General features: G+C 54.5%; 1 protein-coding gene across 1 annotated transcript in view; it reads left to right on the forward strand.

Moving 5' to 3' along the window:
- ADARB1 (adenosine deaminase RNA specific B1) overlaps positions 1–27,497 on the forward strand; it is a 127,833-nt gene that overhangs the window by 69,882 nt on the left and 30,454 nt on the right. The window contains exons 3-6 of the mRNA XM_051998285.1: positions 10,359–10,433; positions 18,231–19,165; positions 23,514–23,628; positions 25,988–26,156. Of these exons, the coding sequence (XP_051854245.1) occupies positions 10,406–10,433; positions 18,231–19,165; positions 23,514–23,628; positions 25,988–26,156 (1,247 nt within the window). The 5' untranslated portion in view covers positions 10,359–10,405. The remainder of the gene's footprint in view (positions 1–10,358; positions 10,434–18,230; positions 19,166–23,513; positions 23,629–25,987; positions 26,157–27,497) is intronic.

The following is a 27,497-nucleotide window of genomic DNA, read 5'->3' on the forward strand; positions in this document are numbered from 1 at the left end:
CTAGCATTTAGCCCGTGTAGACCAGCAGTTAGCCCGTGTAGACCAGCAGTTAGTCCGTGTAGACCAGCAGTTAGCCCGTGTAGACCAGCATTTAGCCTGTGTAGACCAACAGTTAGCTCGTGTAGACCAGCAGTTAGCCTGTGTGGACTAGCCTGGGTCTCACTGGCTCCCCCTGCGCCTGCAGAGTGCACCCACCTTCCAGGTCATTGGAGGATCAGGGGAGTTTGCCAGGCCTGGACAGGCCCCCCCACCCCTCCCCGCTGGAGAGATGCTCCCGTCGCGCCCCCATCAGAAGAGCATCCTGGGTCACTGTCAGGTTCGGCTGCACCTGTGGAGAGGTCACGGATGGCTGCCCGGCTCCGGCCCCCCGGGAAGGGAGTCTGCGCCTGATCCCTTACCTCAGCAGCGGATCTGGTCAGATCCTGGGAGAGCTCACTCTATGTGGGGATGGCGCTTGGTGGGGAGGGGTCTCTGGCCTTGGAGGCGGCTTTGGGGTGGAGCTGGGGGCTCTTGGCCCTGGCCCGAATTGGCAAGACCCCTGAACCCTCAGAAGACTCTGGACCGGACGGAGGACCAGGCTCAGGCCCCCCCAACCCTGATGTTCGGGATGTCTCTTTCCAGACCCCATTAGTCACGTGGCCGACGGGCCCCAGGTCACCCGCAGCCCCACAAGCTCGTCCTTGGGCGCCTCGATCTCCTGGCAGGAGGGACGGCTGGGCTGGATTCCGGTGTCCCTCCCGGCTTCCCCACTTGGACGTCCGTGCCACGGATGCAAAGGGTCCAGGGAAGTGCGAAGGGACGGAAATGACTTTCAACTGAAAAGTTGTCCATGGGGGGGGGAGGTGGGGGGGATGTCACCTCTGACACAGTCGTCTTCTGGGGGCGGGAAGGGGCAGGAGGGATGGCCAGCCTGGGGGCGGGATGCTGGGGTGGCCCCAGGTGCCCGGGGAGCCTGGGCCTCTTAAGCTCAGGCCTTCCACAGAGGCGGGCGGCACGGGCGGGGTATGGGGAGAGCGAGAAGGGCTTGGCAGCTGAGCAGAGGTGGGCAGTGGGAGGGTGCGTGGGCTGCTGAAAGGCTCCTGCCAGTCCCTCTTCTGGGTGGGCATCCCTGACGGGGCCTCCTCGGTGCCCGCACCAGAGAGACGGGTACAGATGCCCTGTAGAAGAGTGGCGAGGATGCCAGCCTGTGTGGCAAGGGTCCTGGCTCACCTGCCAGTGAAATCCGGAGCCCACCTTCCCCCTGAGCCCCACGGGTTGTTTTCTGGTTAAATGGGCGGGAGATGCCCACAGTACGGGAAGGCCTTGCCAGCCTCCCCCCAGAGGGCCAAACCCTCAGTCAGGCCGGCTCCTCCAATCCCACTGATCCCAAGCTGACCCCTGCCATCCCTCCCGCCCTTGGGAGAGCCTTTCCCCTCCATCCCGGCCATTCCCTGAGGTTCCCAGGGCTTGTGCCTCCCCCCATCCTCTAGTCTGCCTGGGAAGGTCACTCAGTTATCTTGTCACATCATTCAAGGCTCCCGGTTCAGTCCCGACAGATGTGAGGTGGCGTCTGGGGGTGGGCTTCCAAAAACAGCGGCTTTTGTTTTTTGTAGCCAAAATAAGGACCTGGGGGGGGGAATGGATTGCAAATGGGGGGGATTGCAGAGGGTCCGTGGGGGGGGTTTGCAGAGCGGCCGGGGCCCATCTCCTGCATCCGGCCCCCCATCCTCCCCTCCGGACTCTCGGCTTCCACACTGGCCCTCCAGCAGGGACGGTTTGATCCAAGTGGTCATTGTGCGCGCATTGATCCTGCACTTATTAGCCGCCTCCGTTCTAAACCTGCGCCAAGTTTGGAGTTCACGGGATCTCTTGTTGGCTGAGTTAGCTGGAGCCGGATCCTGGTGCCGAGGGGCCGGACTGGGAAGCTCCGTGGGCCAGGCCGTTAGCGCCCCAGGTCCCCCCCATGCCTTGGAAGTGGAGATAAGCGGGCTCCCGGGCGCCAGGAAGGGGAGTGTGAATGGCAAAGGCAGCGCCGGCCGGGAGCCCCTGGCTGCCCTCCCTCCCAGACCTGCGCCGGCTCCTCTGCTGCCCCGGGGCTGGCAGGGTTAGTAACGGGCTTTTTAAGAACACGGTAACTTTGTGCACCGGAACCGCCCGTCTGTGTGAGCGGAGCACCGCCCCGAGGGGCAGGGGAGGAGCCTGAGCTGGCCGGGGGCTCAGTTAGCCCCCAGGCTGGAGGTGTGGGGCCGGCTCCTCCAGGGGCTTCTCCCTTGGCCAAAGGCCGGGCCGTCTCCGCCGCTGGCGGACTCTCTCACACGTCGGGACGTTGGCGGAGGGGGCCGTGCTCCGCTCTTGCCCGACGGCCTCCCCGCCTCCCCCGCTGATCCTGAGAGTATACTGTGGTTTTTAAAATCTATGTCAGTTCTCGTCGCTTTGCTGGTTGTCAGACGTGGTTTCCCGAGGAGAACATTGGGGGGAAAGCTGTATTTTGGCGCTTAATGTGGAAGACCCGTCCCGGCCGGTGAAAGGCCATTTGCCCCATGGATTGCGCCGTTTCTTAGCGCCTCCCTCATCCCAGGAAGCTGTAAATAGGCCCTGAGGGGGAAGCCGGCCCTCAGGTGGTGATGGGAAGTGTCCGGCTGGGAGAGCCCGGGGCTGCGCTCGGGGCTCCTGGGAGGGGGCGCCCCCCCACCCCTCCAGGCCAGTGCCTGAATGCCCCCTGCTCTGGGCTCGCCAGGCCCCCCACGGGCCTTTTATTTCATTCCTTTGCCAGATTTATTTCAGAAAGAACTTGGCTGGCCCATAGGCGCCCATGCGACTGGTGCCGTTCCCCGGGGGTACCAGCCCCAAAGCCCTCCTGGAGGCTGCAAGCTCGACTCCCCCAGAACAGGGCAGGGGGGCCGGGGTTTGTTGCTGGAGCAGAAGCGCTTCAGACAGGGCCCCCAGGCCCGGAGCATCAGGGAGACTGACCGCAGGGCCTTCTGGGAAGGGGCCAGCCGCTGCGATGGAAGGCTCTCAAGGGAATTAGTAAAATGGGGGGGGGGCAGAAAGGCCGGGGCCCTGCGGTTTGTGGGCAGGAAAGGGCAGGAAGCCTTGCCAGTGCCCCGCTGCTCACGGCCCGAGCCCTTCTGTTCTGATGACCCCGGCAGGGCCCTTGGACTGGTGGGAGAAGCGGGCCGTGGGCACACAGTCGGAAGTGCTGGATGTTCATCCCTTGTCGCCGGGACTGGGACAGTGTGAGATGGCCTTCGTACCCACATGGGCCGGAGCTGCACAAAGCAGGACGAGCCAGGAGTCAGGCCTCGGGGGCCTTTCCTCAGCCTCCAAGGGTGGGCCAGCCCTCCCCTGCCCTTGCTCCTTGGCTGCTGCCCAGGCTCAGTTTCTCCCAGCCTGCTGGTGCCCAGGGCGTCCCGACTTTCTCTAAGGGCAGAGGGAAGCTTGTGCCCCTGAACTTGGTGACGTGTTCCGCCCTAGGTTTTAAGGGGCCACGGCAGCCCACTTTTTGCCCATTTGTGGTCAATGAAATATGTTTCAGGGGTACCCGAAGAGAGGGTGCATAACAGAACACTCCCTTTTGTGGCTCATAAATCCCGTTTGCCCCGGGGAGGTCCAGGAGGACCAGGGCCCAAAGGGGCTGTCACAGACATTTCCTAAGGGCTACAGAAAGTGAGACAGAAGCTGACGCTCTGTGTCCTTGAATTATTGGAGCAGCTCCCTGAACAGCGACCTACATAGAAACATCTCCTTTTCCCTTTCCCCTCCCCTTTCTCTTCCCCTCCCCTCTTCTCCTTTCTCTCCCCTCCCCTTTCTCCCCTTCTCTTCCCCTTCCCTTTCCCCTCCCCTCTTTCACCTCCCCTCCCCTCCTTCCCCTCCCTTCCCCCCTTCTCCTCTCCCTTGTCTTCTCCTTCCTTTCCCCTTCCCCTCTCCTCTCCTTTCCTTCCCTCTCTCCTCTTCTCTGATTTCCTTTCCTCTCCCCTCCACTGTCCTTCCCCCTCCCCTCCTTTCCCCTCCCTTCCCCTTCTCTTCCTCTCCCCTTGTCTTCCTCTTCCTTTTCCCCTCCCTTCCCCTCTCCTTTCCTTCCCCTTCTCCTTCTCTCTGATTTCCTCCCCCCTCCCCTCCCTTTTCCTTTCCCTGCCCCTTCCTCTCCCCTCCCTCTATATTTCAGTCTCCCTGTGTGCCAGACCTCCCGTCCCAATCACTTTGGATAATTGTCCTGAGAGCTCGGCCCAGCTGAAGAGGAGCTTGCTCTGATGGGGATTTCTTTCCTTGATAACGGGCATAGAAATGGTCTCTTAAAGATGGAGGCTTTTGTTCCTTCTTCCTGTGGATAAGGAGCCTTGGGCTTTTGGTCCGGTCCTAGGTTGTCGCTGTATTTCCGTCCCTCTCTCACGTCTACGCTCCTGGGGACAGCAAACGCGCCAGCAGTGGTACAGGACGGCTTGTGACCCCCAAGCTTCCTTCCCTGGCAGCCAGGGCGGCCCTCCAGCGAGGGGACCTGGTAGTCATTATTCTTCCCCTGCTGTTGGGGGATTCTGGTGGGCCTGGGAATAGAGCTGGCCCTACCCTGCTGGCCCTTCCCCCTTTCCCTGCAATCTTTCCCAACCAGGGTCTTTTCCACTGAGTCTCATCTTCTCCTTACGTGGCCAGAGAACTTCTGCTTCCTCTCCATGGCTTCATGGCTTCTAAGTATTGAGTGACTGCATCTCCCTGCTGTCCGACGGACTCTCCGAAGTTTTCTTCTGCACCACAGTTCACTCCGCCGGGGCGCTCCGCGCTCCTTTTAGTCCGTCCCACCGCCATACATTGACTGTATGACTAAGGCAGACATTTTTTGCATGACCGCACATGTATACCCTTTATCAAATTGTTTGCCATCTCGGGGAGGGAGGAGGAGACAGAATTTGGAACTCAAAATTTAAAAACTTGTTAGAAATTGTTTTCACATGCAATTAGAAAAAATATATTTTTTTAAATAATAAAAATTTCAAAATGGCCTAAGCACTGTTACTTAGATGCTTTGGTCAGCAGCCAAGAAATCCTGAAAATGAATGAAGAAAGCATGGCAATTGGATTTTTTTGAGTCAGATATAAGTAAGATAAGTTGGGCTCCATGGCCAGAAAAATAATATTAATACAGAAACTTAAGTCAAGTCATCAACAAGTATTGATTAAATACCCACCACGTGCCAAACACTGTGCTAAGAGCTGGACAACAAAGAAGGCAAAAGACAGACCCTGCTCTCAGTGATATTTTGTTTAAGCATTTCTTTTTGAACGATTTTCAGTTCCAATTCTTTTTTCCCCTTTCCTCCCTTTCCTCCCCCTTTTAAAGGCAGCAAGGAATCTGATATAGGTTATACATGGACAATCATTTGAAGTATGAACAAGCCCTTCTCTCAAGGAGATCACAATCTAGTGGGGAATTCAGGCTCAAACAGGGACGTACAAACAAGCCTGAAGCAGGAAAAATTGGAGTTCCCCGACGGTGGGCTCGCTGGCATCCATCGACTCTATTTCACGATTCTCTTTTCAGGAAAGAGCATTGTCCAGAGACATTTCCTTTGCCTTCACTTGTTGCGAGGGCATAATACATCAGAGGAAGCTATCTTTTCTTTTCCTCTCTTTGGGCTGCTGTTTCTCCATCAGGAGCCAAAATGAAGTCCTTGCTCCTGCTTTCCAAGGGTTTCCCAGTGGTTAGCACACCGCAACGAACCAGGCTAATTATGCTGGATTTTGCCGTTGATTCATTCAGATTTGCGAGTCATAATTCACAAGTTCTGCCGTGTCTTTATTTTTCCTTATTCCAGGGACCGATAGGTAGCTACTGTCTGCTTTTAGGATTTTGGAGACTTCTCTGACGTGGTTCTGTCTCCCTCCCCCCCGGGCATTGGAACTCTTCTTCTTCCAAATGTTGCAGTGTCTCACTGCTTCCTGTTTCCTTGGCTCTCCGTGGCCATCTCTAACTTGATGCATCGCCCTCAGGGTTCCGATAGTCGCCACCCAGTGATGGTATGGACGTACTCAGAGGCCCACGGGACTGGAGCTGGGCAGCTCGTGGCAGCGGGGGCCTGCAGCTTGTGAGAGGTTTTGTGGTGGCTTTGGTGGTACATTTTAGGGTTAGTGACAAACTGAGCAAAATGAGGAGTTCAGATAGGCGATGGAGAGGCCCAAAGCCCTCCTCGGAGCAGTTCCTTCGAGGACTGGCTTGAAAGAAGAGTCAGAAAGTCAGTATGAGCTGGACCTTAAAACACGGACTGGCCTGGCTACTATGGGCTGACCTCAGACCCTGCTAGAGCCAGGACGATGGCCGGCTTCGGGCTGGCTGAGAACAGAATACAGTGCAGGTGCCCCCATGGACCGGGGCTTCGGAAAACAGGCTGCGAGCCTGAAGTTCGGAGAGAGCACCTCGCCCAGGTGAGACCAGGTGTCGGCCGGGGGTGGGGGGGATTGCCATGATGGCTGCCATATGTTCCTGGTGATGTCATCCGGAAAGAACGTCTGCTCTGTTGCTAAATGGGCCGGCTGTGGATGTTGTGCAGAGAGCTCGGTGCCCTTGGAGCATGGGGCTGGCAGCAAGGAGGGCTTCAAGGACTGGGGGCAGCTGAAAGCTGGCCAGGATCTCCAGGTCCCCGTTCTCATCCATCCGCTGAATCTGCGCCGCTCTTGGCTGTCAGTGGCTTAGGAGGAGAGTCAGAAGTCGGGACAAGGCCGTCCTTGGAGCTACCGTTGATAAAAGGGAGTCTGGGGGGAACAAACAGTCCCCTGGTCACCTGTGGCGAGGCCTGTGGGGGTGGATTCCCAGTGGGGAGGAATCGGTTCAGAGTCAGGCCGGTATTTTGGAAGGTGCTGTTTATTGTTCCCAGGTTCCTTTCTGAGGCGACCTTTGTGTGCCGCCGGAGTTTGGAGCAGAAGGTAATCCCCGGGCCCCGACAGTCGGAGACATGGCAGAGATCTCTGCATCCGGGGCTTTTGGTATAAAAGGAGGGATGATCTCATGTCAGTGCTTCAGGGGAACGGACAGCTCCTTCACGTCTGTGAATCCCATCACGTGGGTAGCAGCCCTTATGGGGCAGCCCTCTGGCCAGGGAGGGGAGGGGGGCTTCCCGCGGGAGGATCTGATACCTCTCCAGTCCAGCTCTGCCCAGGCCGTCGGCTGCTCCACTGAACACGGCGCTCACGTCAGACCGAGAGCTGGCTTTGTTGGAAATGGAAAACGGCTCCCGGTGTGAGGAGGAATGAAGGGGCCGCCCTCCCTGCCCGGCTGTGTTGGTTTGTGACAGTCGCTCCATCCTTCTGGGTAGAGGGAGGGGCTCGGGCTGGCTCCGTTTTGCCCCTGCGGCTCTGGCAGTTGGCGCAGCTCCTGGCCTCCGCAGCCCAGCTGGCATTTGGTGTGGGTGAGGGAGGTGGTCCGGCTCCTGGGCCCCCCACCTCACAGTCGCACCCTCAGCCTCAGACCCCGTCCCCCACCTGCCGATGCCCAGAGCCCCTCTGACTTCTTTAGGCACTTTCTCAGGGCACCAGATCGCCCTCTCGGAAGATTGCCCTGCTCCGGGCTCTTTGCAGGCTTCTGTCTTTCAGACCCAGTTAAAGGGCCCGAGCCACCACTTAGGGCGGTGTGCTCGCCGGCTCCTGCTCCTTGGCGTGGCTTGTGTCAGTTAAATCTGCGGGGGGAAACGGTGAGGACCCAGGCTGGTCCTTTTCCCTTGTGAGCCTCCCAGCAGGTCCCTGCTCAGGCAGCGCGCACTTTGCTTGTTCCTTATGTTGGGAACCCGGCAAACACGAGCCATTCACTGGCATGATGACCCAAGGGGAGACGAGGCCCACGGGGCCTCTTCTCTGGTAGGAAAAGCAGCCCTGGGCTGCTGCTGCTTGTCAGTCTTGGGGAGCAGCCATGTCCCCCCAATTTCTGAGAATTAGAGACCGAGGGGGACACAGGGCTCTCTGGGGAGCACTTTCCTCCTGTGCCCCTCATGGCCCCAGCCAGAGCGAGGTAAAACTTCTCCTTGCCAGGTAAGGGACGAGCACCCCAGGTGGGACGCTCTTTGACTTTTAGTCTATTTCCAGCTCCAGGTGTTCTTGTTAGCGTTGCCTTGGTCTCCTTATGAGTGGGGGCATTTGGCCCAGCAGACAGGGCTAGCCTCTGAAGGGGGAAATATTTGGGAAGAGCCGGGGGGTGTGAGGAAGGGGAAGCCCTTCCCCCAGACCCACCCTTCGGTGGCGGTCCCCAGACCTCAGCTTGCAGGGAGGAGGGGTCTGGGCAAGGGAAGGAGCGTCATCTCCGCTACCAGAAGGCAGGGACCCTCTTCCTGCCTTTATATTTGTGGACATGGTGCACTTGATAGCTGCTCGCCCCCACCGGCCCTGTGCCAGCTCTGCTCTGGGCCACGCCGCCGACTGTACCATACAGTGCTACTGGTGGGGCAGCTTTTGCGGTGCGCCGAGGCTCTGCCAGGGCCGGGACTGCCTTCGCCGTGGAGGCCAGGAGGGAGAGAGCTGTCCAAGATCTGCTACTTCCAGGCGTTCGGAGAGGCGGGGCCTCCCAGACCCCCCTCTCCCCTTGGCAGTGGACAGGAGGCACCCCGGAAAGAGGTACCACGGGGCAGCTGCCGCACTCCCCATTGGTTCAGATCCATTTGGCCGTTTCCTGTGGTGGGAAGTCTGGTTGTCTGTATGGGCTCATGTCAATTATTACGTTTCTGTTGGCGCCTTTAAGCCTGATTGCCCGCAGCCTGCTAGTGTCCTGCCCCAGCATCTGTTTCTGGATGTCAGGGATCAGCCCTTGTCCTTCAGCTTGTCAGGGCCTGAAGGCCAGGAGATCTCCAGCCTCAGGCCCTTTCTCCGTCCAGCCTGGGGAGGGGGGCTCAGCCTGGGCTGGATCTGCTTGCAGGAGGCGGCGGGCACTGGCCTCAGGGGCTGGGAAATAGGTTGTTCCTTCTAAGAGTTATCCCCCCACCCCACAAAGGGCTTGGGTGGAGGCAGGGGAGAGATGCTGCCAGTCATGGCCTAATTGAGAATCCTCTCCAGGGCAGGGGGAGGGGAGGAGAGCTTTTGTCAGGGCTGGGCTCACTTGTAGGTGACCGTAGGGTCCCAGACTTCTGGGAGCCCCAGGCCTGGTAGCTGAGCATCTCTGTGGTGCCGCCAGAAATTCTGGCTCCCTTCTCACCCTGCCTGCCAGCTCTGGGGCTGGCTCTGGGCTTGGGATGGAGTGAGATCGCCAGGAGAGATTCCTCCCCAGAAGCGTGAGGCTCGAGGCGAAAACCTCACATGGGAGACTTAAATATGTCTAAAAATGGAGATGTTTCGAGATCTCCCATCATTTTTTCATGCTGCGGGGACTGATGAGGAGTCTGGTTTAGTTTTGATCAATACCTACTTTGGCAAGACTTGATTTTGTTCTTCTAGACTTTGGAAGAAAATGACTTATTTCAGAAGAACGGCTTCCACACCAGTTCTGCGTTCCTTGTGGCTGACTTTCATTCTTCCGCATTCCGCGTGGCTGATTCTGATTCTTACCGCATTACTCTAGCACATGGAATTTTAAAGATTTGGAGAATATCAATCTGTCAATAAGTTACCAATATAAGGGGCCTACTGCGTGTCTGATACAGAGACGAGGGCCGAGGCTGTGGGTGCAAAGAGTGAAACCATCCCTGCTTGTAAGGCTTTGACATCCAATGAGACAACTGTGGGAATAAGCATATTCATAACAAATATAAAGAGAACCGATTCAGATCCAAAGGAGTGAAATCCAAGGCAGCTGGGGCTGGAGTGGGGGGGGGGAGGGGGCGCATCTGGGAAAAGCTTCCTGGAGAGGGTTGTGCTGGAGCCCTCCCCCACCTCACAGAGAAGAAAAGGGCTCTATAGAGCACAGGTGACAAGAGGTCACTGTGGGCAGCTCAGATGGTCAGGAGGCAATCTGTGGATGACCACAGAGGATCATGGGAAGGACCGGCAAACTGGATTTCGAGGCCCTCCTCAACATCATGTTTTTAAATGTAGAAAACATAATGAGCATTAGAAAGAGAAACAAAGGGCAGTGAAGATTTAAGTGTAGTGTTTCAGTCCGTGCTCTTCCGGATTGCTTCGTGAACCAGTGAAGAAATCCTGAGTTTGTGTGTCAATGGCTCCAGGGAGGAATAGGGTGAAGAGAATAGGAGGGAGAGAGGGAGAGGTGGTGGGGCGAGCAGCCCGGCAGGCAGACCAAGTCTGAGTTGGGGCATTTCATCACGGATGAGACTTCTCATTTGGTAGCTTTCACCACCTAGGAGTGCTTTACAAATTGCCTTTCTCTCAGGTTGATACTAATGCCTCAATTGCTTTCTTGTAAAAGGTAACTCATATACCAGATAACTAAGCTCAATTTTCTTGCTGTCTTTCAGACAGAAGCAATCTCCGCCAGTCAAGAAACCAGCCAAAGTGTTTCACCATGGATATAGATGATGAAGAAAATATGAGTAAGATTTAGGTCTCTATACTGTAAAACTCGTTAATTTTCTTAGAGGAGCTTTTTATCTTTATAAGCTTAAATACAAGACCAGTTTAAGGGGAATGAGTTCAAAATGGTGCAGCCAGTCTGCTTCTAACCAGGAATGGCATGTTTCTTATGATCTCAATGTCTTCTTGCTAACGAAAGGATCCTACTTATTGCCCCCAAAGCCTTCGGATCCAAGTTTGAGCACAGTAGAATCATCGGCTCCCACTGTATATCGACCAAGACAGAATCCCACATACATGTGCCTCCTCCTCCAGCAGCTGCTACCTTGGGGTTGTGAGCAGTGGCAGGTGCCTGGCCCGGGGGGCTGTCCCTCTGTGTGGGGAGCGAGGTCCCGACAAAAAAGTCTCTGAAATATCGCTTGCATTTAGGGTCCTCTTCTTAGTCTTAGCCAAGGTGAAGGCACCCATCTTTTCCTCCGGGAATTAGAGCGACAATCCATGATCTATCTCAAAGTTTCAGTACTGCCTCCCTAATAAGGGATAAAATAGAGGGTTAATCCGGCACATCCAAAGAGAGTGGACTCCCCCAAAGCTCTTGGAAGCTGGAATGGGCTCTGAAGGCCATCCCCAGTTCATATCAGCATCTCTAGGGCTAGGTTGGTCTGGAAGTGACCTTTAGCTGGACAACTCAGGCTTCATGACCACCATCTCTTCACATAAACATGCCCTCACACACATGCATACACAGCCATCAGCAGAAGAGTCCAGGGTGTGTATGTGTGTGTTTGTGTATATATATGCAAGTAAATGTACGTGTTTGCATGAGTGTCTGAATTGTGTATGTATATGTGTGTGAGTGGATTGTGAGTGCATGTGTATAAGTATATGAATTTATATATATGTATGAGGGCATGTATTGTGTGAGGTTATATGTGTGAGTGAGTGTGAGTAAATGTGTGTGTGCTTGTGTAGGGTTATATGTGTGAGTGGGTGTGAGTAAATATGTGCTTGTGTGAGTAAATGTGTGTGTGCTTGTGTGGGTTTATATGTGTGAGTGGGTGTGAGTAAATGTGTGTGTGCTTGTGTGGGATTATATGTGTGAGTGGGTGTGAGTAAATGTGTGTGTGCTTGTGTGGGTTTATATGTGTGAGTGGGTGTGAGTAAATGTGTGTGTGCTTGTGTGGGTTTATGTGTGGGTGCTTGTGTGGGTTTATATGTGTGAGTGGGTGTGAGTAAATGTGTGTGTGCTTGTGTGGGTTTATATGTGTGAGTGGGTGTGAGTAAATGTGTGTGTGCTTGTGTGGGATTATATGTGTGAGTGGGTGTGAGTAAATGTGTGTGTGCTTGTGTGGGTTTATATGTGTGAGTGGGTGTGAGTAAATGTGTGTGTGCTTGTGTGGGTTTATATGTGTGAGTGGGTGTGAGTAAATGTGTGTGTGCTTGTGTGGGATTATATGTGTGAGTGGGTGTGAGTAAATGTGTGTGTGCTTGTGTGGGTTTATATGTGTGAGTGGGTGTGAGTAAATGTGTGTGTGCTTGTGTAGGTTTATGTATGTGTGCTTGTGTGGGGTTATATGTGTGAGTGGGTGTGAGTAAATGTGTGTGTGCTTGTGTGGGGTTATATGTGTGAGTGGGTGTGAGTAAATGTGTGTGTGCTTGTGTGGGTTTATATGTGTGAGTGGGTGTGAGTAAATGTGTGTGTGCTTATGTGTGTGGTGGGTGTGAGTAAATGTGTGTGTGCTTGTGTGGGTTTATATGTGTGAGTGGTGTGAGTAAATGTGTGTGTGCTTGTGTGGGGTTATGTGTGTGAGTGGATGTGAGTAAATGTGTGTGCTTGTGTGGGGTTATGTGTGTGGTGGGTGTGAGTAAATGTGTGTGTGCTTGTGTGGGATTATATGTGTGAGTGGGTGTGAGTAAATGTGTGTGTGCTTGTGTGGGTTTATATGTGTGAGTGGGTGTGAGTAAATGTGTGTGTGCTTGTGTAGGTTTATGTATGTGTGCTTGTGTGGGGTTATATGTGTGAGTGGGTGTGAGTAAATGTGTGTGTGCTTGTGTGGGGTTATATGTGTGAGTGGGTGTGAGTAAATGTGTGTGTGCTTGTGTGGGTTTATATGTGTGAGTGGGTGTGAGTAAATGTGTGTGTGCTTATGTGTGTGGTGGGTGTGAGTAAATGTGTGTGTGCTTGTGTGGGTTTATATGTGTGAGTGGGTGTGAGTAAATGTGTGTGTGCTTGTGTGGGGTTATGTGTGTGAGTGGATGTGAGTAAATGTGTGTGTGCTTGTGTGGGGTTATGTGTGTGGTGGGTGTGAGTAAATGTGTGTGTGCTTGTGTGGGATTATATGTGTGAGTGGGTGCGAGTAAATGTGTGTGTGCTTGTGTGGGTTTATATGTGTGAGTGGGTGTGAGTAAATGTGTGTGTGCTTGTGTGGGGTTATGTGTGTGGTGGGTGTGAGTAAATGTGTGTGTGCTTGTGTGGGATTATATGTGTGAGTGGGTGCGAGTAAATGTGTGTGTGCTTGTGTGGGTTTATATGTGTGAGTGGGTGTGAGTAAATGTGTGTGTGCTTGTGTGGGGTTATGTGTGTGAGTGGGTGTGAGTAAATGTGTGTGTGCTTGTGTGGGGTTATATGTGTGAGTGGGTGTGAGTAAATATGTGTTTGTGTGAGTAAATGTGTGTGTGCTTGTGTGGGGTTATATGTGTGAGTGGGTGTGAGTAAATATGTGTTTGTGTGAGTAAATGTGTGTGTGCTTGTGTGGGGTTATACGTGTGAAAGGGTATGAGTAAATGTGTGTGTGCTTGTGTGTATATGTGTGTTGGAATGTATGTGTGTATATCTGACTGCACGTGTTTCTGTGTGTGCATGTGTATGAGTATGTGTATGCATGACTGTATTGTGAGTGTGTGTGTATACATATATGTAAATGTATGAGTTTGTGTATAGGAATATGTATGTGTATGTGTGTGAGTGGATTGTGAGTATATGTGTATTCTTGTGCAAGTTTGTGCACACACACATTTTGTATGTGTGAACATGTGTATGTGTATGAGCGTGTTTGTACACGTGTGTGTGTTGCATTTAGATGTGTGTGAAGGAGGTGCAGCTGAGTCACAGGAGTGAGACCTATTTTACCAGCATCCGAAGAATTGTAAATGTGCTCATGTTTCCTCCCAGGACCGACTACATACATATTTAATAAAATGAACTGAGAAAAGATTGTTTTTCTGTCTGTTGAATAAAAGGTAAACCACCCCCCCCCCCCATCCAGGTCATCCCCCTGCAGGTGGCAGTGAATCCCAGCTGGAGGTCCTCAAGCAGACTCAGAGGAGGTAAACGTGCCTCCTCTGAACTGCTGCAATCCCCGTGTTTCTTTGCCAGGGCAAAGGCACCCGCTCCCGGCCTCTCCACGGGCCCTGTCTTGGTCAGACCTAGGAAGCGTGCTCTCTAGTACCTTCGGGAGCAGCTCCGGGGAGCTGAAGGCTTCCATCTTCTTCTGGCTCTTTGCTTCTGGAGCCACCGTCCCAGCATGTTTTCTAACCTTGTCTGGAATGAGTAAAGCCATTAGGACGAGGAGGCCTCGGGTTCATTGGAGCACCTGGGTGGGTGCTTCAGAGCAGACAATCCTTGGTCTTGCCTCATTGGGACTAGTGCCACTCCACATCCGGGGGGGAGCTTCTGGCTCCTGCTGCAGCTTAGCTTAGGTCTCGTTGTCAGGCTGAGCTTTCCCTGGAGTCCTTTCTGATTTCGGGGGTGAGGCTCTGTCTTTAACATGTCATGCAATCAAGGACAAGAGAGAATCCAAACCCGGAGAAGCCGGAAGTCAGCTCAGCTCAGGCCGAGCTCACAAATCCTTAATGAGCCTGCAGGTCGGCCTCGATGTTACCTGGAGAAGAGCAGGAGAATCAAGTCACTGAGTCTGACTTGGGGGCAGAGGGTCTTTTGTTTTTAGCAAAGGCCTAAAATCAGGGAGGAGATTTTTTTGCACTGGAGAATTTAGGAAACCAAAGATTCAGTGAGAGAATTTCCTAAAAATGAGGTCCCTTCCCTGGAAGACTGTGCCCCTGGATTCAGACCCAGGCAGGGTGGCTTCTGACCGTGGGCACAGAGCAGGAGTGACCACAGCCAGACCCTCCAGGAGGCTTCTTCCAGCAGGTCACTGAGGAGACCCTGGAGGAAATGTGAGAAAGCCGAGATCGTATCAGAGGCTTAGTTCAGACTCAGTGAGCCCCGGCCGGCCCCTGTGCTTGCCACCCCAAGGAAGGCCTCATTGGCTCTGGCTTACAGTTGGCCCTCGGCACACTGGATCACATACCCCAGACAGAACCGCTTTGTGGGTGCTGGGTCCCGCTGAGACTGGGTTTTTCATTATTTCTGTTTTCAGGAAAGCTACTGGTCTTGACGTGATTTACAGAAAAACAATCTGTGCAAAATATTCCTCCCAGCTCTTTCCAAAAATCTCTCAGCATTTATTGGACACCTTTGGCATGCGAGGCCTATGGCACGGGAGGCTGCCTGCAGGTGCAAGATTAAATAAGATATTCTCCCGCTGGCCAGAAATTGGGCCTGAGGATGTGACTATTTTGCTGTCTAATGAGGCAGTTTTGGGCTCCGCGATACTCCTACCTGGAGATCCTCAAGGAGATTCCCTGTTAACTGATGGGGGCAGAACCAGCAAGATCCGAGGAGACAGTGTGGCTGAGGGGAGAGGGAATCCTTCTTTGCTCATCCCATCCCCTTTTGGGAGCTGGGCATAGTGTCCCTGGGTCTGGCTTCTCTGTGACAATGTCTGACAAAGACAGGCTAGGTCTGGGAGCCACCGTCTGAGACCGCCTGGAAGGAGGTCCAACCGAGTCACCTCATTATGTATCCTCCTTTCTGGGATTGTAAGTGGGGTGCTGTTGGTGATTCCCTATGTGTTGCATTTTTAAAAAGCACCTATGTGTCAGGCACTTTGCTAGGTGCTTTACAATTATTATCTAATTCGGTGTTCACAACAGTCCTGTGACGCAGACACTATTATAATCACTATTTACAGATGGGGAAACTGAGGCAAGTAGGGGCTAAGTATTTGCCCAGGATCACACAGCCAATAAATGTCTGAGGGTGGATTGGTACTCAGGCTTTTCTGCCTCCAGGCTGGATGCTCTGGGCTCTGTAGCACCCCCCCTTCCCTGCTGTTGAGGGGTCTCACACTGTTGTTGCATTAAGCATCTTTCAGGGGTCCTCTTTAGTTCAGAAACATTCTCTTTCCTGCTTGATGATGTTCCTCTGAGCATAGGATTGGTATCTGTTTGGGGCTCCCCTGAAGTGGGTGGCCCCCCAACAAGGACCACTCTGCCATTAAGGTTGCTCCCCCTTTGTGACAATCCAGCCCGAGGCTCCCCATTTATTCTCGCTTTCAGCTCTCTTGTGCCTGCCCTTCCAGGAACCCCTCGGACTGCCGAAGGCCCTCACTAGTGTGGTCCTGGCCAGGACCTTGCCCACCACCGGCCCCCGGGGGTCCGCGCCTCAGCCCGGTCCCTCTAAGCTTTGGTGTGGGCACGGGAACGCATGGAGGAGGCTGACTGGCTCTCATGGCAGAGGGAACTCTGAGGAGTCGCCCATCCCTTCCCTCCCTCAGCTGTCCTGGAAGGGCTTTACCTAAGCCCATTTGTGGAAAGGCTTCAGACAGAGGAGCTGGGGCCTCTTCTGCCCGCTTTTCTTGGCCAGAGACATGGAGAGGGTGGTCAACTGTCCATTATGAAAATGAAAATGGCTCCTTAATGGGAATTCCCCATGAGAGAATTCCGTGGGGTGATGAGCTTTGCTTCTCCCCCCTCCCCACTTGGGATGATGCTTGGAGGAGGCAGGCCTGGGCCCCTTGCCCTCTGAAGAGCTTTCCCCTCAGACTCCTGCCTCGACCCCCCAGAAAGTTTACACTTGTCTTTGTCAATAGTCAGGAAGGTGAGCAGATCCCAATAACTGCCTTGGCTTGCCCACGTGGTTCCTTGGGGCCAGTCCGTTAAATGGCAAAATCATATGAATTGTTCAAGCGTTCGTTTCTTCTCGCTATAATGTCATGGAAATGGTTGCCCTGCTCTCACTCTCCCAACACAGCCCTGATTCCACCCTGGTGGAAAGAGCCCCTGTTTGAGTGGCGTCCTCTCCCACCCCTGACTCAGGCTTGCGGGGTGCTAGCAAGATGGTAATCCGACTGAAAAGCCTTGCTCTCCCCTGGACAGCTGTGATCCCCCGGGGGAGGCAGGAGGGCCCGAGAAAGAAAGGCCCTTTGTAGCATGGGCTCCAGAGTCACCCCTGCCACACTGTGCCCTTGATATTTGTGCATGCCGTGCTCTTTGTCCTGTGTCTGTCTCTAAATCTCCATTCTGGCTCTGTTTCTCTCCTTTGTTTTTTGAGCACCAAAAGGAGTAACCTATCGAGCTTTTGCTGGAGGATGTTATAAATGAAAATTTAATAATAATTCCATCAGCTTTGTCAACTGGGAGAAGTGGTGTGTGTGTGCCCCGCGGACGGTGGGGGAAGGCCCTCTGCAGTCAGTTGCAGCAGCTGCTTAGGCTCTCCCACTGGCCAGCAGCTTCCCCTTGGCTTTTAATAAATCATCAGAATGAATGGCTCTGCCCCTGAAATCAGAGCTCTTGCAGGGGGACGATTGGGAGCGCTGGCCTAGGCCCTAGGGTTGGCTTTTGGATAGGCCGACGTAAACGCGCCCCCGTTTGGGATGGCTGGCCTAGCACGGTGAGCACCAGCCCTCGTTCAGAAGGAGAAATCTTGCGCAGAGTGAGTTATTGCATTTTGATATGTCTAAAATGGCAGCTTATTTTGACCACCTAAAACTTATTGTGGATTTTTAGAATATATTGAGAGATTTTTTTTTTTAAGATTGGGGGCCTTCACTTTTTAAATACATATCTATTTTAAATCTTTCTAAACACTTTTCCATATGCTTTATGGTAACTCCCGACTCAAATTTAACCAGAACAGGAAAAATGAATCATTTCCCCCATCTTTTAAAATAAGCTATAAATAAACTTAGGGGAATTTGTGGGTTTTTTTTTTTCCTTTTTGAAGCCAAGATAATCCTCCCTCTGTCAAGAGCTTAGTGATTTGTTGGGGGGCCCAATACCAGCTCTCCATCTTGAGCCCTGTTCAGGTCCCCCACAGTATTTCTCTGGGCATGTATTCAAAGCTGAGAAGAGAGGCAGAGCGCCACATTTCTCGGGGGATCACTCTGGGGGCTTTGCCCGGGCTGTCTGCAGCGGGACTCTCCGTCCCAACCTACTCTATTTGTGCTGTTGGCAGATGGAGGCTCCTTGAGGAAGCCCCGGGGAGCCAGAGCTCAGGGCGCTCCTTGGGGAGCATGTCCCCCTCTTCCCTTGGTCAGACTTTCCTGAAATAACGGGTGTGAGCCAGATTAAAGGAGCCCTATACTTACACTTGCAAGGCTAACTAGCCTCTGGGGGGCGCTTCTAAAGAGCACTGCGTCTCCTCAGAGGGCGGCTCAGATCGCCTCCCCACGCCAGGCTCTGGTCGCACAAAGTGGGAGAAAATGTAGGCGAAGGCAGCTGCCCCTTTGCTAGGGAGCCGCCCTTGCATTCCTATCTTAGTGGAAAGCTGGCCCCCACCCCGGGGTGGTTCCCCCAAGTCTTGCCCCTTATCCCGGCCGGCCCCGGGCAGAGGCGGGCGGGGGGCATCCAGCCAGGAGACTTGGGGAGCACACATCACTTACCCAGTTACAAAGAGAGATGAAGGAATCTGTAAATTTTGCATTTACAAGGTCCTACAACGAAGGCGTTGTAAGTTACTCTTTTGGGCACCGCAGGTTCCAGCAGCGCCGAGGTCAAGGAAAACCGCAACCTGGACAACGTCTCGCCCAAAGACGGCGGGGCCCCGAGCGCCGGGGAGGCCGGGCAGCTCGCCAACGGGGGCGGCGGCGGCGCCAGCAGGAAGAGGCCCCTGGAGGACGGGACCAACGGCCACCCCAAGTTCCGCCTCAAGAGGAGGAAGAAGATCCCGGGGCCCATCTTGCCCAAGAACGCCCTGATGCAGCTCAACGAGATCAAGCCCGGCCTGCAGTACAAGCTGCTCTCGCAGACGGGGCCGGTGCACGCCCCGGTCTTCGTCATGGCCGTGGAGGTGAACGGGCAGGCCTTCGAGGGCTCGGGGCCCACCAAGAAGAAGGCCAAGCTGCACGCGGCCGAGAAGGCCCTGCGCTCCTTCGTGCAGTTCCCCAACGCGTCCGAGGCGCACCTGGCCATGGGCAGGACCCTCTCCATCAACACCGACTTCACCTCGGACCAAGCCGACTTCCCCGACACGCTTTTCAACGGCTTTGAGACGCCCATTCAGGCGGAAGCGCCTTTCTACTTGGGCTCCAACGGAGACGGCGGCTTCAGCCCCGCGGCCGACTACCCTGTGCCCGCGCCCCCCGTGCCCAGCACGCTGATCCAGGCGCCCCTCCCCATCCCCATCCCCTACCCGTCGTCCAGCGGCAAGAACCCGGTGATGATCCTCAACGAGCTGCGGCCCGGCCTCAAGTACGAGTTTCTGTCTGAGAGCGGCGAGAGCCACGCCAAGAACTTCGTCATGTCGGTGGCCGTGGACGGCCACAGCTTCGAGGGCTCGGGGCGGAACAAGAAGCTGGCCAAAGCGCGCGCCGCCCAGTCGGCCCTGGCCTGCCTCTTCCACATGCAGCTGGACCAGACGCCCTCGCGGCAGCCCATCCCCAAGGAGGGCCTCCAGCTGCATCTGCCGCAGGTGAGCACGGGGCGGGGCGGGGGCGGGGCAGGGGCGGGATTCTGGGGGGCTCTCCCCGCTAGGGCCTTGATCTGCCGCAGGTGAGCACGGGGCAGGGGCGGGGGCGGGGGCGGGGGCGGGATTCTGGGGGGCTCTCCCCGCTAGGGCCTTGATCTGCCGCAAGTGAGCACGGGGCAGGGGCGGGATTCTGGGCAGGTGAGCACGGGGCGGGGGCGGGATTCTGGGGGGCTCTCCCCGCTAGGGCCTTGATCTGCCGCAAGTGAGCACGGGGCAGGGGCGGGATTCTGGGCAGGTGAGCACGGGGCGGGGCGGGGGCGGGATTCTGGGGCTCTCCCCACTACAGGAGCGTCGTAGCCCGGCTTCACAGGGAAAGCTTGCGCCAGGTAGAAAAGTAGGGCGCGTGGCGCCAGGGAGGCGGGGTGAGGAAGTGGGGCACAGGGCCCGTCCTGATGCCTCGGTCGGCTTCTGGGCTTTCCCGGATGAATGAATGGTCCAGCAAGCGCTGGGATGTGCCACAACCCATTTGGGGCCTCTCGGGAGTGGGGGATCCTGTGGGGAGGGCTTCTCGGGCCATGGCCGTGGCGCTGGGCGCTCCCGCTGCCTTCTCTGCTTTTGGGGCGGCGGGAGATGTCCCTGGGTGCCTCCCCTAAAGGGGTCCCTGAAAGGGCTTCCCTCCCTCCTGCCCCATCTCCTCCCTGGTGGCTCTGTCCCCTTTTCACGGTTCAGCTGCAGGTGAGCCAGGTAAAGGATGATACCGGCTTGAGAAGTTCCTCAGTTCACTGCTCCCTTTTTCTTATTCTTACTTCTGAGGAGAAAGCCTGGTATGGAGGGAGGGGCCCCCTGAAGCAGGGGCCTGAGGGGTGGGCAGGTGGGGCGGACCCCCTGCTATTCCAGCCCATCCTAGAGATGAGAGTGACTTTGCTGCCCTCCCATGCAGGGAAGGGCCTTGGAGATCTGGGCCCATCCTCCCTTCCCCCCCCCCCCCAAGTATGAGACCAAGGCCTCCCAGGCTGTTTGAAGCAGGGCTGGACCTTGAACTTAGGCCCCCAGAAAGGAGGGGGGATGCTGGGAATGGGGCCAACCCTGTCCCTCCAGCCCTGGTCACCTTTACTCTCGGGGTCCATTCTTCTCCTGCCCATCTCAGCCCTGCTCTGATGGAAACATGATGTTTCAGGAGAGAGCCGGCTGCCTCAGTGTCCCTTTCTTGCTCTTTTCCCCCTTTCTTTTGGTCTCTTGTCAGAATCTTGATTTCCAGATCAGGCGCCTGCTCTGTAAAGCTCGGGGCTGGCTGGAAGGCAGATTCTGCTGGTTGGGGGGGAGGTTCTGCTGGGAGGGGCAGGTTCTGCTGGGAGGGGCAGGTTCTGCTGGTGGGGCAGGTTCTGCTGGGAGGGGCAGGTTCTGCTGGTGGGGGGAGGTTCTGCTGGGAGGGGCAGGTTCTGCTGGTGGGGCAGGTTCTGCTGGGAGGGGCAGGTTCTGCTAGGGGGGAGGTTCTGCTGGGAGGGGCAGGTTCTGCTGGTGGGGGGAGGTTCTGCTGGGAGGGGCAGGTTCTGCTGGTGGGAGGGGGAGGTTCTGCTGGTGGGGGGAGGAGGTTCTGCTGGGAGGGGCAGATTCTGCTGGCCGGGGGCTCCTTCAGACTTAGTGGAGAACCTGATTATAAGAGGCCCACACAGACATGCAGGGCAAACCACGGGGGTCGTTCACTCCTTTTCATCCCCTCTGTCTCTCCCCAACCCTTTCAGGGTTTCCTGGGCAAAGACACAAGTGAGAGACTGAGGCAGAGCTAAGTGATTTGCCTATAGTCCTGCGGCCAGTGTCAGGCTGGATTTCAGCTCCTAGAGATGACCAAGCCCAGAGCTTCTTCTCCCCCTTCCTCCGCCCCCCCCCCCCCCCGCATTGCAGCTGGAGGATAAATGGGAAAAGATTAGGGCCGAGGGCACCATGATTGAGAGGAGGTGGGGAAGGCTTCCTGGAGGAGGGGGGATTTTAGGTGAGACTTGAAGGCAGCCAGAGGGGTCAGTAGGGGAGTATTCCAGGCCCTGGCGCTGAAGATGGCTGATGTGGAAGTAGCAGTCACCCCAGAGAGCATCGTTCCTTCTCCGGGGACCCTGCTCACTTAAAGGGAGTCTCTGAGGGAGGGTGGACCTTTGTCCAGAAGAAGGGGCCTAAGTGTCAGGAACTTAAAGCTGCCCCCAGATGCCCTTTGGACCATAAGAGTAAGGTGGCCGTTCTCGGGGACGCCCCCACCATCCGAGGCTGCGTCAGGAGGCCGGGAGCCCTCCCTCTGGGGCCCTTCCATTGGTCAGCGTGAAGGGATCTTGGATCCTTCACTGGCCCAGACCAACCTCAGCTCAGTAAGACACTGAGATTTGGGGTCACTTGTGCTCGGCCGACCTGGAGCTCCTGCTGGGCGCAGGGACTGCTGTCCCGGGCGGCCCTCGAGGAAGCTCTCCCGGAAGCCGCTCTTTCCGAGGTCTGACCAGAGCTGCCAGGCACGGGGGCAGAACACTTGTGGCCTTTGGGGAAGGAGCCCAGAAGCAGCTGGGCCCATGGCAGGTGTGCCCACGGGAGCCCGGCCCTCAGAGAGCCTTGCCACGCTGCGGGTTCCACACAAATTGCTTTGCTCCTGCATTGAAATGGCTCCTTTTCTTGTTGCCAGAAAAGCTTCTCCTTTTACTTTACTTAAAAAGTCCAGGGTGGTAGAGGAGGCAGGCCACGGAGGCCCGAGGCAGGCCAAGGAGGCCTGAGGCAGGCTGAGGGCTGAGGCAGGCCACGGAGGCCCGAGGCAGGCACGGAGACCCAAGGCAGGCCACGGAGGCCCGAGGCAGGCCACGGAGGCCCGAGGCAGGCACGGAGGTCCGAGGCACCAGTCTCCTCAGGATATTGGAGTTCTAGACTGAGAAGGGAGAACCATTTCTCCTCCCATGTGTGCTCATACTCAGAGGGATTTTGTCACTTCTTTATCATCAGCCCTTCCATTTCAGGGGCATTTATGCCCCACACATGTGGACAAACGGCCCACTTCTCAGGAAGGAAATGGGCATTTATGGAGCAGTTACTTTATGCCAGGTGCCGGGCTAAGCGCTTGGTAAATGCGATCTCGTTTGACTTCCACAAACCTGCACGGCAGGTGCTGTCATTATCTCCATGTTACAGATGAGGAAACTGAGACAAAACAGGGTGAAGGGACTTGCTTCGGCTCACCCAGCTTACTAAGTAAGAGGCTGGATTTGAACTCATAGCTTCCTGATCCTACCAGCTGGCTCTCTTCCTTACCCTGGAACTGCCTCTCCATCAGTTCTTTATAAAGCTTAGCCTTTTTTGAGTCCACAAGTGCCCCTTTTCGCGGACATGGATCCACAGATGCCCCTTTTCTTTTCTTTTCTTTTTCCTTTTTATTTATTTATTTATTTGTTTTATTATTATTTTTTTTAAATAACTTTTTATTGACAGAATCCTTGCCTGGGTAATTTTTTACTGCATTATCCCTTGCACTCACTTCTGTTCCGATTTTTCCCCTCCCTCCCTCCACCCCCTCCCCTAGATGGCAAGCAGTCCTTTAGATGTTGAATAGGTTACAGTATATCCTAGATACAATATATGTGTGCAGAACCGAACAGTTTTCTTGTTGCACAGGGAGAATTGGATTCAGAAGGTAGAAATAACCCGGGAAGAAAAACAAAAATGCAAGCAGTTTATATTCATTTCCCAGTGTTCTTTCTCTGGGTGTAGCTGCTTCTGTCCCAGATGCCCCTTTTCATGGACATGGATCCACAGATGCCCCTTTTCATAGACATGGATCCACAGATGCCCCTGTTTGCAGACATGGATCCACAGGTGTCTCTTTTTCAAGAGCATGGATCCACAGATGCCCCTTTTCATAGACATGGATCCACACATGCCCCTTTTCACAGACATGGATCCACACATGCCCCTTTTCATGGACATGGATCCACAGATGCCCCTTTTCATGGACATGGATCCACAGATGCCCCTTTTCATGGACATGGATCCACAGATGCCCCTTTTTGTGGATGGGACTCTCCTTAGGCCCCTACCTGCTTCCTGCTGTCCTGGGGATTTTAGCCAGTGTGTCTGGGTCAGGTCAGTAGCTGTGCTGTGACCCCAGTCTCAGCTACGTGGAAGAATCAATCCTGCCACTCTGGGGTGAGCGTCCCTGCTGGCCACGTGGCCTAGGCTTAGCTGGGCGGTGGTCCCAGGACAGTGGGTGACATTGCCCTTCCCAGCCTGCTTGTCCCCCTTTGCTGGCAGGGAGCAGGGCACAGGGCCCATAGCAGAGACGCTGTGCTGGAGGCTCCCGGCACCTAACCGGCTCTTCTGTGGTCCTCAGGTTCTGGCTGATTCCGTGGCCCGCCTGATCGTGGAGAAGTTCAGTGACTTGACGGAAAACTTCACGTCCCCCCATGCTCGGAGAAAAGTGCTTTCGGGAGTTGTCATGACGACAGGTAACTGCCTTGTTGGGCTGGCGGAGGAACATGGTGATGCTTGTCTGGTGGCCTGGGTGGGGGCCGGAAAAGGGCACAGGGGGGCAGAGGAGGGGAGAAGGAGGCATTTGTCTGCTAAATATTGGAGCTAAATATTGGAAGGCTCCTCACTGCATTGGAGAGAGAAGAGACAGAAAGAAGAAAGAGAAAAGAAAGAAGGAGGAACAGAGAAGAGAGGCAGAAGGGGAAGAGGGAGGGGAGAGTGAAAGGGAAAGGAAGAGAAAAAGAGAGAACAGGAAGGGAGAAAAAAGAGGGAAGAAGGGAGGAGAGAGACAGAAGGAGAAGAAGAAGGGAGGGAAAAGTGAGAGGGAAAGGAAGGGGAGGGGAAGAAGACAGGGAAAGGAGGAGGGATAGAAGAAGGAGAGAGAAGAGTGAGAGGGAAGAGAGGAAGAGAGGAAAGGAGGGAAAGGAGGAGGAAAGGGAGGAGAAAGGGAACAGGAAGGGAAGGGGAAGAGAAAAGGGAGGAGAGACAGAAGGAGAATAGGGAGGGGGGGAAGAAGAGTGAGAGGAAGGAGATAAAGAGAAGAAGGGAGGGAAAGGAGGGAGAAAAGGAGGAGAAGGAACAGGGAGGAAGGAGAAAGGGAAGAAGGAAGGAGAGAGAAGGTGAAGAAGGAGGGAGGGAAGAGTGAGAGGGAAAGGAAGGGGAGGGGAGGAAAACGGAAAGGAGAAGAGATAAGAGAAGAGGGAGAGAGGGAAGCGGGAGAGGGAGGAGAGGAAGAAAAGAAGGGAAGGAAGAGGGAAAGGGAAGGAAGGAGGAAAAGGAGAGAGGAGAGACAGGGAAGATGGAATGGGGCGGGGAGGGATAAAGACACCTTTGGATAAAGGAATCTTTTCATTTCCAACTGGGGCAGCTTATTTTTGAAGGGATTTCTTTTCTGTCAAGAGGAGAGGGAACAAAGCTAGCTAAATTATCCCTGGAAGCATGTACCTCGAGCTCTTCCCCTTGCCTCAGAACCCCCCGAACCACAGATTAGGGAGAGGATGGGCAGTGGGCTGTGAACTGTGCAGGGGAGTTCCCAGTTGCTGATGGTTTTGTCACTAGCCGGGCCTGCCCTTCCCAAAGTGTCCCACCAGAATAGCCTCTGGGGCCGAACCAGTGGGTTTGGCAGAAGGCCGGGGACACAGCCCACCAGGGCCTCAGTTTCCAGGGCTGCCATTCTGTCACAGACAAGGTGCTAATCTTTCCATCTCTTCAACTGTGGTGCTGTTCACAGCTACCAAGGCCGCCACAAGCCCCCCGGTCCCCATCAGCAGCACATGAACTTGATGCTGCTCCCACTGTCCTCCGTGGAGCCGACGGCACAGGGCAAGCTCGGGCGCAGGGTCGGGCCATTTGGGCCCAAAGGGGCTCTTCCTGTCAGTCATAATTCCTGTGCTTAGGGGTTTGGGGGAGCAGAACCAGCCTGCAGTTTCCCTTCCTTTTGCCCCAAGAGACTTCCAGGACTTGTGGGAGCTGCTGCACCCCTGGGGCTGCCCATTCCCAGAGGGATTTCTTGCAGTTGGCTGAAGGATTTCCGCCATTCCTTCTACGGCCTAGAGCTCTGCCATGGCCCACCAAAGCTCAGGGAAACTTCAGTGACGGTCTCCCTTGGCTGGGGGAAGGGTGCATTTCCTTTGAGGAGGGTTCTCTCGTCCTGGTGGGTAGCCATTGTGCAGGGAGAGCAAGGCTGGGGCTTCTTTCCACGCCTGCCCTTCCAGGACCCAGAGGCTCTCCTCGGGGCTTCAGCAGAAGGGAGCCCGCTTTGATTCTCAGGTGGTTAAGGTGGGGAGAATAAGGTTGAGCACTGGAGGCACCGGCCAGTTGTCACAGGTTGTGACGCTTCGGGCCTCTGGAAGTTCAGGCTCCTCCTGAATTTTGGCTGTTTTAGTCACTGACCACAAGCTTGACTGGCAGGTAGATGCCTTTGGATGGTTTCTTCCACCACGTGCTTCCATCTGGCACCCTGCTACCATGCTAGCACTTGACCGTGAGACTAGTCACAAAGCCAGGGGAAGCCCCCAATGAAGGTTTGCTCGGTGGGTGGAGCGGGTAGTTGGTGCCTTCCGGCAGAAACCTCTCCTGAGCTCCCCGAAGCTCCTTTACATGGCACTTGCCATTGCAAGGCTCGATGGGCCTTGCCCTGCATCGGCGAGGGGCTTTGTGGCACCATGGGGTACCTTTCAGGGGAGCCTGGTCCAGGCCAGGGAACTGAGGCTTGGCTTGTGGGGTGAATCTTCAGGTCATCCCCTAGAACTGATCAGTCAGCCGTGGGCATCGGGGCTGCGGGTGGGCGGCTGTCGGCGCCAGCATGGACTAATGGGAAGCGTCTTTGGTTCCCAGGCACGGATGTCAAAGATGCCCAGGTGATCAGCGTCTCCACGGGAACCAAATGCATCAATGGGGAGTACATGAGTGACCGTGGCCTGGCCCTAAATGACTGCCACGCGGAAATCATATCTCGGCGGTCTCTGATTCGGTTCCTTTACATGCAGCTTGAACTTTTCTTGAGGTAAGTTCGGGCCAGTAGGGCTCGAGAGACCTGGCTTTTGGGACATCATTCCCATCCCTACAGAAGCCCAGAATGGTGACACTGGAATTGGCACCCAGACTTCGGGCTGTAGAGATGGCCAAGTACAGCTTGGAAGCCCACGGAAGTGGGGGCCGTGGTCTTAGCCCCCCATCTCTCACAGGGCACATTCTTCTGTTTCTCTGTAGTGTAGATGTAAGAGACACTGGGTCTTCATGGAGATGGCCCCCTTGGTCCAGTTACCTTGTCCAAAAACAGCGTTTGATCTGATTACTTCCAGAACAATTGTTTAAACTTAACTTCTGTCATCAAAACACTTCGGTTCTGGTTCTGAAATAGAGAGTCATTTATGGAAATTGGGGCAAAGACTAGATATGGGACAGAGAGTTCATCAGTATGTGATGAACCCAAAGGGCTCAGTTCTGGGTTCAAAACTCACCATGGGACCACAGATGCTGAGAAACTGGAAAGCAACCTTGCCGAGACTGGGTATACACCAGCATCTCATACTATACGGCAAGACAGGCTCCAGATGGGCACATGACTCAGACATAAAGGTTGACATCATACAAAAATGAGAGGAAAAAGGAAGAGATTCATTTTCAGATCCATGGATAAGGGGATAATTCAGGGCCAAACAATTCAGAGAGAAGATCACAAGATCGAATGGACAATTTTGATTACCCAAAATTAAAATATTTTTGCACGAACAAAACTAATGCAAAAATAGAAAAAATTTGCAGTTAGAGTTTATGATAAAGACTTCATATCCAAAATACACTGAATCAGAATACAAGAATACTTATTAAGAATAATAAAATAGAATATAAAAGTAAGAGCTGTTCTCAAACTGACCAATGGTCAAAGGAGATGAATGGGTAGTTTTCAAGGGAAGAAACCTGAGTTATATGAAAAATTATCCAAATCACTAATAATTGGAGAAGTGCAAATTAAAGCAACTTGAGCTTCCATCTCCTACTCAGCAGTTGAGTAAAGTTGGCACAAAAAAATGACAAATGCTGGAGGGACTGTGGGGAAACAGGCACATCTGTTGGTGAAGCTCTGGATTAGTCCAGACACTCTGGAAAGCAATCTGGAGACATGGTCAGAGAATTAGTGAATTGTACAGACATTTGGCCCAGTGTAGCCCCAAAGAGATTAAAGAAAGAAGGGGAGGAGCCAAATGTAGGAAGAGCTAAATATCAGCTTTTTTGGCCTGGGGCAAAACTAGGAACCAAGGGAGTGAGTGCTCCTCAGCTGGGAAATGGCTTCATAAATCATGGTCTCTAAGTGCACTGAAAATAGGGTTATGGCATATGAAAT

The sequence above is a fragment of the Antechinus flavipes genome, chromosome 4 (genome assembly GCF_016432865.1).
Source record: "Antechinus flavipes isolate AdamAnt ecotype Samford, QLD, Australia chromosome 4, AdamAnt_v2, whole genome shotgun sequence".
Lineage (NCBI taxonomy): Eukaryota > Metazoa > Chordata > Mammalia > Dasyuromorphia > Dasyuridae > Antechinus > Antechinus flavipes.